Source organism: Phragmites australis, chromosome 3 (genome assembly GCF_958298935.1).
Source record: "Phragmites australis chromosome 3, lpPhrAust1.1, whole genome shotgun sequence".
NCBI lineage: Eukaryota > Viridiplantae > Streptophyta > Magnoliopsida > Poales > Poaceae > Phragmites > Phragmites australis.
In genome coordinates, this window is record NC_084923.1 from 1,783,157 (window position 1) to 1,794,800 (window position 11,644).

At 43.0% G+C, this 11,644-nt stretch overlaps 1 protein-coding gene across 1 annotated transcript; it reads right to left on the reverse strand.

The window, feature by feature from the left end:
- Positions 1 to 4,339: 4,339 nt before the first annotated feature.
- On the reverse strand, positions 4,340 to 10,704 carry LOC133910860 (NAC domain-containing protein 37-like). Its single transcript, XM_062353098.1, has 4 exons — positions 10,562 to 10,704; positions 6,777 to 6,956; positions 6,372 to 6,643; positions 4,340 to 5,114 (listed from the first exon to the last, which is right to left on the reverse strand). Exons 2-4 carry the CDS (start codon positions 6,937 to 6,939, stop codon positions 4,494 to 4,496), a joined length of 1,056 nt encoding a protein of 351 aa, XP_062209082.1. The 5' UTR covers positions 6,940 to 6,956; positions 10,562 to 10,704; the 3' UTR covers positions 4,340 to 4,493.
- Between the last annotated feature and the right edge of the window lie 940 nt (positions 10,705 to 11,644).

Below are 11,644 nucleotides of genomic sequence, written 5' to 3' on the forward strand. Positions count from 1 at the left end.
ATTTATATGATCGACATAAATATACGAGAAGAAATCAAGTTGAAGTATATCTTAATTTAATTGTGATGAATTATTGATAACATTAGATTTGAGTTGAACTTGGTTGTGTATGATTTTGTTTATGACTAACCTAAGTTGGAGTTAGAGTTTCTGTTTTAGGTTCAGAAAAAATAAAGTCAGCGGAATATCCGGTGCCTAGAAAGTTAGCATCATTGGATAGTTCGGTGTGATGTTAAAGCTGACGTCGGAGCAATTCTATGCTCAAGCAAAAATAAAGATCAAGGCGATGGGCTTAGAGAGCATCGGAACATTTTTTGCAGAGAAGAAAAATTCGCTGAAAAGTGGAAGATCTCACTGGATGATCCAGTGGTGTAATGTTGGTAACGCCGGAGTATTTTCTAGTGCACGGCAAAATTTGAAATTTGAGATTTGCCCCAAATCTGAAGAAGACACCGGATAGTCCGGTGTGGGAGTTTGTGAACACCGAATAATACACTGGACTAACTTTTGTAAGGAGGTTGCAGAATGAGAGTTAGGTGGAGATGAAGGCGCTGGATGGTCCGGTGACAGGAAAGTGAGCACCGGAGCTTTACACTAAACCAATTTTTGCAAAGAGAATATTTCAATATGCTGAATGGAAACACACTCATCGGATGTTCCAGTGCTCAGTGAGTGAACACGCTAGAACATCCGGTGTTCACATTTTCTGCAGAATGAGTTCTAAAGTGAGGATTTGTGTTATGGGCTAATTAGAGATATCTTTGAAATTTGGAGTTATGTGTTTGCTTGTTTCATGTTGTGCAGGTGATGAATGCAACTTGACTATTGAGGGCGGGATGATCGGGGTCAAGCGGGTGCTTGGTGCCAGATGATCAAGGAGACCGGACGGAGTTAAGGGTGATCCTAACGGTACATGTGAAGTTAAAGCAAAGTATGAAGAGGGTGAAGGATGAAGACGGCGTGTGACAAAGTCAAGCGAAGAGAATGTTGTTGCAAGTGACAAGGTGAAACCATCGCGAAGCTTGCATCGAGGTGAAGGTAAGTCGTGAAAAAGCTGTGACCGTTCGATGGAAGGAACAAAATCTAGACTAAAATACCTTGGTGGTAAGTAGTTGTGCACTGTTGGTGAAGGGTATTTTAGGAACAAGAAAATTTAAGGGCCAATGAATCTCCCAAGGGCTATAAATAGATGGATAGAGCTGTGAGAGAGTCTTGAGCCAGCCATTTGAGAGCCTTGTGATAGGTTTTAGAGGAGAAAAGAGAATAGATTTAGTCTTTGTAATAGGCTAGAGCTTTTGTCAGAAAAACAACTTCTATGCTTAATGAAGATTATTTCTTGCATGAGCTTGTGTTTATCTCCTTCTAGTTTCCTTTTTTTGTATTTCTTGCCTTTGATGCAAGTTTTTCTATTTTCTTATTGATTTTTGTTTTGTCTTTGAGCTGTAATTTTTTAAACTTGAGAAGTTATTCTTCTTATTGCTAGAGGCATAAATGTTCATATTCTCATGTATTTGAGAATGTCTTAAATCCCCTTGCCTCTAGACCATCAATTTGGAGAGATGCTTTTTTCAGTGACTATCATTAGCTTTGTTCTTTATTTAAGTTTCAAGTTTTTTGCACAAAGATATATGGAATGGTCTTAAAGTTTATACTTTTTGTTTGCACATTTTTAGGAGTGTTGGGTAAATAAGGAGTAAATCATCTATTTCACAAGAAATTTATAACACTACTGCAAAACCGGTCTTATATGACGGTTCATAAGCCGTACGAAAAAAATTAATCATCGTAGCTTGTGAACCGACAATGATGACAAGGGGCATCACTGTCAGATCAAAACTTGAGCCGACAGTGATGCCTAAATCCATCAACACTGGCGTTAAAGTCACTAATCGGCAGTGATGTAGTGCCGGACCCAAAATTGTATGCATTCTGTTTTTACTTCGTACATGTGTCCTTATCCACACCCTTTGTCTCTCTCACACACACTCATCTTTCTCTCTGCCCCCATGGTGATCTCCTCCAGGCACGGGCACAGGCACACGCTCTCTGCTTCCAAGGAGCCAAGCTGGTAGGAAGCAATGGCTCCCTCCACCTCCACCTCACCACTATCTTGTCTCCTCCTCAGCTTGCCGAAGTCCAATGCCAGGCTGCCCCGCACCTCTTGCCAACTGCCCTGCCAGGACATTGGCAAGAACCCCAGCTCCGGCCTCATCCTGCGCTGGCGTGACGCCGCGGACGCCGTGCTGTCCACCACCATCCTCTCCCGCTTCCTCCTCCCTGCAGTGGCGAAAACCGCGGCCAGTGGGGAGTGCTCGCTCGAGGTATCCCCACAGGGGCTCACCTTCTGCGACCGTGTCGTTAGCATCGGCGCTGTCGCCGAGCAAGGCTAGCTCATCAAGGTCAGTGCGCTATTCCCTCCTCTGCTATGACTGACACCGGCCTCCTCCTCCTGACTGACATTTGGTTGGCTTACTCTTGAATTTGTTCGTGATGCAGGTGAATATAAAGTCCAGCTCGAAACTGTGCCAATTGATTGTGAGATCAATGCTATCATCCTTAAGTCTTTTGATTGTGAGATGATGTCATTTGATTATGAGATGATGCTCAAGTCTGAATACAAGTGCTTGAGCAGTAGTGTTGAGACAGTTGTGTTGTAATTCTTTCTTAGATTGAATATGCAATCTGAAATCAGATTGTCACGTCTTGTATGTTCTTTCTTTTTGTAATTTTGGCTCTAGCGAATTTTGAAATCAGTTTGAGTTGAAGTTGAATTCGTGCCGGCGAGCGAGCGGTAGTGGGTGCCGACGAGCGAGCGGCTTCGGTGAGCTTGAGTAGTAGTGGGTGCTAGCGAATGAGCGGCAGCAGAGCTAGCGCAGGAGCCGAGCGGCATCCAATTTTTTTTTCTTTTTTTTGTTTCCTGAAAATATAGTACTGCCGATGTACAACAGCCGACAGTGATAGTAATCACACTATCACTACCCATTGTGTATGTCGGTTCCAAACCCGAAACACGAGGCTATTCTGCGCTTATACGCAGTTGCTATTCGCACTACGTACATCCCCCAGTTACAACCCGAAACACTGTGAGTTACAACTTGTTAGGTAGACCAGTTACAACTTCACGTCCAGAAATGCATAATTACAACACGAGAAGCTAACACTGTAAGTTACAACTGATTATTTGTACTGCGCATATCCCCCAGTTACAACCCGAAATACTATAAGTTACAACTTGTTAGGTAGACCAGTTATAACTTCATGTCCAGAAATGCATAATTGCAACACGAGAAGCTAACACTGTGAGTTACAACTTGTTATTCGCACTGCGCATATCCCTCAGTTACAACTCGAAACACTGTGAGTTACAACTTGTTAGGTAGGTCAGTTACAACTTCACGTCCATAAATGCATAATTGCAACACGAGAAACTAACGCTGTGAGTTACAACTTATTATTTGCACCACACACATCCCCAGTTATAACCCGAAACACTGTGAGTTACAACCCGAAATACTGTGAGTTACAACTTGTAGGTTATGCGTAGACATAAACTACAGTAAACATACCTGCAAAATATACATACAATGCGTATACATACAATGTGTATATATATATATATATTTAAGAATATGTTTTTGAAATCACTAAAATAATTCGTTAATGCATATATGAACTATTTTGCGGCATGCATGATATCTGTTGAAAAATGTTAAATGTTTGTAACTGCACCCATTCTGAGAGACTAAGACCATAGATATTAGAATATCTATCAGAGGAAAGTACTTCTCCTCTCTCTTCTTTTTGTTATCATGCAGAGTTCAATTTCACGGGAATAATATTCACAGGTAATACATGGCCATGGATAATTCGAGTACCTAGAGTCCTAAAGGGTAGCTATTGTACTCTTCTCCACTCCCTGATTATGCCTTCTAAGTTTTTTTTTGGAATCTTTATGCCTTCTAAGTTGGGACAGGAACTATGTAGTGCTAATTTGAGACACTGAGAGAACTTGAATTTAGTCATGGTAGACAAGGTTAAATATCTTTTTTTAATCCCTATTATTTTCCCTTGGTTTTATAGCTTCTTACTCTGTAAGAGTACCTATAATTTTTCCTTACCTATAATTCTTGCTTGACATATTGCAAGCTACCTTTCAACCGTGCCACTACTGTAGCTATTGTGTACGATATTCTACTATGTCTATGCTATCCAACTGGTGATCAAGCCATTCACAAACCAGAAGTGCTATGCATTTTAGGGTCACACCAACAAAAAAAAATCACATCGGAAATGACATGCATCTTATGACTCTGCACAGAGACAGATAATAAAGGTTACAATCACATTTGTTGAGAAGCATACAAAGGGAAGTATAGGAGAAAAAAACAGAGAACGAACTTTCAGCTATAATCATATAATATATCACATGCACCATGCCATGCATGCGTACGCACGCGCCACACCGTGCATGTGCACGGCGCGCCGGCCGCCACTCATTTCTCAAACACACAGATTCCGAGCTCGCCGTCCCCGCCGGCCGGGCCAAGCAACCCTGTCCACCTGTCCACCTCCTCCCTCCCGTCGCCGTTGAGGAACAGCAATGCCGCCATGTCATCCTCACCGTGGTCCAGCTGCAAGTCCACACCAGCGGTGGCCACCGACGCCGTCGCATCCAAGCCGCTGCACTCTGAGGGGCTAAGCTGCGACGCGACGAACTTGTCGAGCGCCCTCCAGTCGGCGGCCACCTCGTCGGCCCGCTCCTTCTTGCCCCGCCTGCCACCGGAGGCGTCCTCCTCCTCTTCGGCTGACGCTTGGCTCGCATTCGGCGCGAGCGCTGCCGACGGGCTCTCGAGCTGCGGGAGCTCGACCAAGTGGCTGGAATACTGCAGGAACGACGCCGCGGCGCCGTCCAGCTCGGCCTCCTGCTTGAAGCGCGCGCTCTTCGACTGCCTCCTTATCTGCGCGTACGCCGCGTTGGTATTCACGAACGCCGCCGCATCTGCCATGACGTTGGGCTCGCGGTAGGCGTAGCTGGAGTCCCATGCCAACGCCATGCTCCGAGCAGGGTATGCTGTTCTCTTCTTGAACGCCCGGCACACCACCCAGCCTTCTTCCTGCAGCACACACACATACCAACACACTAGCTCGTTAGGTGTGAACTGAGATCTGCAAAGTAGTAGTAATTAGTAAAAGGAATTAGCAAAAGTTAATCAGCTATTTGCTTTTGCCTATCTCCACTGTGTGTGAAAGTGGAGTGCCGATCGAAGCATCACTACTCTCACTAGTACTTTGATGAGTATCAATTCTAGTTGCATACAGCTCGATCGTAAACAATGGCGCCTGAAAGAAAGTTCACACCGGGAAACCCTAACAAGGACATCCATGCATGCGCATGCATTTCTATAGGAAAAGTTTTGGTGAGTGGTGAGGTCAGGAGAGCAACATAGGATATATGCAGCCTCTGCCTTACTCAGCAGAAGAGAAGAAGTCTTTGGAAGTCTCAGGAGTCAAGTCTCACAAAAGGGAGACTTATCTTGTGAGAGCTATAGCAAGAGAGCAGTGAGCAGCTGTGGTGCTTTGCTACTGATGTAACCTATGGCCCATCAGTAGTGGTGCATGAGTTAGACATGCACGCATCTTGGACTTGGCAGATTTGTGCGTGCTACTTTAAATAGAGATCTCTTGGTCTCTGTAGTTGAGACATTAAGCTTTAACATATTCTCCTCTGCTGCATTACATATCTAACCTGAAGATATAGGCCTTCACATGGTTGCAGATAAGCTTTAACCAAGATGTCGTTAAATTAAAATATGGTTATATAAATTATCAATCAGTCAACTTACAGATCTACATGAAAAACAATATATTGATGTGGTGGAGTTCTATAAAATAGTCAACTAAGTGACTGTAAGATACAACTAGAGACAATGATGTTTGACTCTAAGCGAAACTATGTTTCAATAAAACTCGATTATTCTAGCTAAACTTGGCCTCTATTTATGAGCATGCAAACTCTATAGGCACTAAAAAACAAATTAAGTAAATAAAATCTGACTCTTACTCTATCTGTTATAATAATTACTTATTTTGAGGTTTATGAGTCGCTCACGAGGAATATTGATGGGTCGAATCGGTTAGAAAGATCACGACGTAAGCTTTTCAGGCGGTGACTAAACACTTCCATTAGAGATATCTGTGTGGAAGAATCAACTAAGTTGAAAAGTATCAACTGTACCCAGTGCTCTTCACTAGTACTGTCTGCCTTCTTAATTTCGAGTAGAGATTAAAGAGAGGAGTGTGCTTAGTGCATCTAAGTAGTACTGGTAGTATATGGTAAGATAGATTATCATTGAGATCATGAGGGAGCTTGCCTGCGGCGGAGCATTCTCGTCGATCTCGAGCCGGTACTCGTGCATGATCCAGTCGGTCTTCTGCCCGTTGGGTGCCCTGCCCTTGTAGAAGACGAGCGTCTTCCTCATGCCGATGAGACGGCTCTTGTCGTGCACCGCCTTGTCTCTCCCCGTCGCCTTCCAGAACCCAGCCATGGTTGCCCTGTTCGTTCGTGTCCCCGTCGGATACTTACGGTCCTTATAGCTAAAGAAGTACCATTCGTTCTGCTCCTCGTACCCGATCCCGCAATGCTCTTCACAGACACCGACAGAGACGAAATTCAGATCAGTTCCCACAAGAACAGTGAAGAAATGCTAAGCCTATATATGTCTGAATCTAAAATTCTCGAAAGTCACAGAAGATTACGAGGTAGCTGTCTAGCTTACCTTGGAGATCCCATGGCTCGATGCGGTAGAGATCGATGTCTCGTATGACGTCGAGGTTGATCTTCTGGGAGGCCACCTTCTTCCTGAGGTAGTAGCCTACGAGCTCCTCGTCGGTGGGGTGGAACCTGAAGCCAGGGGGCACGCATGATTCCATGGAGTCCATATGATCACCACCAACACCTGCGTACGTATGTGCATCAGATTCAGCGACGCCTCAGGCAGCCCCAATATCCATCCACCCAAATGATATAGCTCGCCAGTAGCATGCACTACTATAGAAAGAAACGGCAAGTGCTCTCATCATTCGATGCAAGCCTGAATTTTTTTATAGTGGAAACGCCAGGGGAAACAGCAAGTGCTTGCAGAAGTGAACAGTGCTATTGGTTGGGGGAGGATACTGAATGAGCACTGTACAGACAGACTAGACTGAAGAGGTAGAGTGTATGGGTTTCAGTGCTTTAGAAAAAATTAATCCAGCCGTGTCTGATGGGATTGTACTGTAGTTTGTTGTAGTAGGATATACCTGAGCAGGATGCAGGGACAAATGTAGGAAAGCTACAGGCCTGTAAATGATAGTGTCGACTGCGAAATCAGAGGCATGTGGGCTATAGTCAGCAGGGAATTATAGCGGCACTGCAGCAGCAGGATGCATGGTCTGGTCTCTCTGCTGCAACTTGGAGTGAACCAGAGTTTTGAATGTACGAGAATCTCAGTGTGCTTGAAATTAGAGATTGGTGAATATTATTGTTGAGTGTATACATAATAGGCTAGTTAAGAACTGTTAATGATCCCCTTCTCATGCTTACCATGACGCTCTCATAAAATTGATGATGGTAAATAATTAAAAGTTAGGAATATTGAACTGCTTTGTGACGTTTCCGTTTGGAATGCAGGATTCATACAGGATTTTTCTACACTGAGTTCCTACAAAAATCCCAGCGTTCCAAACGGTGAGAACTATATACTGTGCCAAAACAACGAAAGGAAAAAAATAGTAGAAATAACAAAAGCTGGTGGCAATTGCTAGTTTTTGCCGGCCGGAGGTAGCGCACGCACTTGCATGCATGCCGCTGGGCGTCGTAATTAAAAACCTTCGATAAGGCCGGGTGGGGGCTGGGAGCCAAAAGAGAATAGAAACGTGAGGAGAGGAAGACAAAGCTAGGGAAGGGCGGCCCTTTTCTTGGATCAGGCCTGCAAAGGAGGGAAGGAGAAGAGGAGGGGCTGAAAAGCTACTGATCCTCTCCTCCGTCGAGGAAAGATAGACATGCAGACAGGCGAGGAAAGATAGCTAGAGAAAAGTTCAGCAGCAGCAGCAGCAGGGGGCACACAACTCTCGGTTGCCTGCACGTCCTCTGACCGCTCTGTCGCTTTGTCGAGGAATTCCATGGCACAGCAGGAGGTAGGAGATGAGAACCCCGTTTGAGGCCTGCCTACATGATGCGTCTATATTTGCTGTGCTAGCAGCTAGTACTAGCAACTGGCCCTCTCGGTCGTGCTGGGAGCCTTGTGTAGCTAGCTCATGGGGCATGCATGGCAGCTGCTGCTGCGCAGTGTAGGATGTAGAGGGAGGAGCTAGGTCCAGGGAGATAAATCATTTTTCATGTTTCCCCTTTGGCCTTTTGTGGGGTGCATGCCTTGCTGCTGCATGCATATGACTGCATGAGAGGGGGAGATAACTTTCCATTCAGTCATCAGTAGTGGATCTCCTTCCATATTTTCTGCCCCACTACAGAAATCAGTAAAGAGAAAAAAGGTAATAATCATTTATCACGTATTTAGGGCCCGTTTGAAAATGCGAGAATTTATCAGAAAGCTGGTTGATTTCCGAATGAACCAGGAAATTTTTCTGCATTATTACTATGATTAAAATCAAGTATGAAAACTTCGTCCTTTGGTAATGTGTACTGGAGCTTAATCGTGACTAGTAGGCACTTTATATATGCTCACTAATACATGCTTAGTTGTGTAGATCACACACATGCTTGTTTTCACACGCATATCATTCTACTTGTTTGCCTCATAGGTCTTACTGAATACCGATTAATTTGATTTGGCAATGACAGATCATTGTACAAAAGGGCAAGCAGTGTTAAGTTTATTTACACGCATGATATAAAAACATACTATGATCAAGGCAGAGCTTAAACCTTTTACCATGCATCTATTAAAGTATTTAGATCTTCACATGAAAAGGATATTTATAGATTCGTCATAAAAAAAATATGTCTACATCATAATAATCAATCCTATTAAATTCTTTCAATACATATTAGAAAAAAATATAATAGTAAAATTTTTGCATAGGAGGCCGTGCATACCGTCTCCTAAACAACAGATAAATCGGACTTAAGGTAGGTGGTGAATCCTCGAAAGTTCAATTAAGAAAAGGACAGGTAGGATTCACAAATTACAATCACCAACTGGCGAAAAGGGTTTTACATGGGGCAAGGTTCGATCAATGACAATGGGTAACAAGGTCGGAGAGAGAATGAAGTGGTGGTCTTAGGCATGTAAAATATCTTAGGGGTCCCGCGCTGAGGTTAGTTGATTCAAACAAGCTACATAGCCTATATTCTCCCACCATCATATATGTTCTCGGTTCATATCTGTTCTGTTAGAACATACCTTCCACACAACATCCCAAGTCTAACAAACAATACATGGAATGAAATTACACATTTTACTTTGAAGCATATATAGTGGTGTTTAGATACAGCAATGTATATGTCATCTATAGATCAACTTAGTTTATGCACAAGATCCTATGCAAAAAATATTTAAGCACAAGATCATCTATGCAGAACACATAATTCTTCTGAACTACTAGAGTGTGGCCTCAAGTAACCACCTTAAGAGTTATGAATGATGCTTGGCCACCTAATTAAGTGCAGTTGGTAATGTAAAGCATTTCTGATTCCAGTTAATCATTCATTTATCTTTTGTGAAAAGTGAAAGAAGGCAGATAAAAGATAGTTATGATTCATGCTAAACTCTTTTTTCAGAGAGAAGTGTATTCATCGTGCAATTTCTGAAGAGATGAAAATATGATTGTACATCTACATCTGTTCAATCAGAAGGACATCTGCACGTTCTGACTCTCTTTTTTACAGGTAACTTAGGCTTCTTAACTAAAGAAAACGAATTATATTTACCCTATTATTCTGGCAGTACCAATGCAGCAATGCTGAAGTTCAGGAAAAAATATTTGGAGTAAAAGAACAAAATGCAGGCTACCTAGCTAATTAACTATGAAAAGATGTATACATACAGAAACAAATATGAGTTTTGTTGTCTCTGGATATATATGCATGCATATAAGTGAATCCATCATATTTTAACCATATGACTGATTTTAATTACTGTTGCCTAAAAATACTGATGTATCATTTATTAGTTGCACTCAAGTGCATTATTGAACAAAACATGATTTTCTCTGATCGTTTTTATCCATATCTAAGAGGATCCATTCGTGGGGAAAAGATGTAGAAGATTTCCTGAATTGCTAGATACATATGATATACACCACCACCATGTCATAGGTTAATTAGGCTCTGATCGGTATGTATGCATGGAACCTTGACGAGGCGAAGAGCTGGGAAAGAGGGGAGAAGGTATCTCATTCAAATAGACCGGACGCCAATTACAATATTTCAAGCAGAAGGAAAAGAAGAGATCAAACAAAACCAGATCAAAATGAACGACCAAGCTAGCTGAGATCAGCATAAACACCTCGCTGGATTGATCAGCCACAACCAGTATATATACTAGGAAGACCTCAAACTCACCTCAGATGATCCTCTACAATATAGCGATTGTTGTCGTACGTGGAGCTCTTACCAGAGAAAGAGTGTATATGTTCTTGATCTCTAAGAAGCTAGCTAGCTTGTGTTTCTGGAAGAATAAATAGCTTGATGAGGAGAGCTTTGCGTTGGAGATGTATAGAAGGAGAAAAGAGGGGGAGAAGGTGGCGAGGATAAAAAAGGGAGGGTGTCACTCTCCTTTCCGTCGCGCGTGGGCGAGGAGAATGAAGGCCTCTGGGCCCACGTGGGCCCCACTACTGACGTCACGTCCTCTTCTTGTTTGCTACTCTTCTCCATGTCTGGCCTTTCCTGTCTGGCCTCTTCTCCATGGACCATGACTGTACTGCTGCTACTGCAGTACAAAAGAACCTAGTGGTAGCTTCTCCATGGCATCTTGCAGATAGTATTCACCTTGCTAAAGCGAAGTCTAGTGATCACCTTAGCTATTACCGGCCAGCAGTTAGCCACATTGAATTAATGGCTACTGCGTGTATACACATCGAGCTTGAGCTTCGTAGATGCATATGCCTATTGTTTGTTTAGATACCCCATGCTTTTTTTTTTTTGCGAAGAGATACCCCATGTTCTTAGTTTAAGAGAGATCACTACTTGATCTATCAATGCCTGTTCGTATACTCCTTAAAAATCCTGCTCATAGTGTTTAACCCGGAGTTATTTGGCATTTTTCGGAAGAACTATATATCGTGAACTAGTTGCCAGTGAAAACACAAAACACAAAACAACTAGCTAGCTGCTTAATGTAAGTCCTTCGTCATTTTCTTCTGCAGGAAAAATGGGGCATGGCTGCATGATTGTTAAATGCTTTTCTTCTGTTGGCTAAATCTGGTTTGGTTCAATCAAGTGCATGGTCTTACAAATGGTACCACACTGTGCTTTCAGCTGTTTATATAGGACCATGCTGCCCGGATGACAGATGAACAATTTACTGATCAGCTGTAGAGAGCTACAGGCCCGTACAGTTGTCCAGGTATCATGATCGATCCGTTGTATCATTGCAGTAGGTTTCTGATGAATAAACTCATAACTTGCGTCGGCAATTTTGATTGA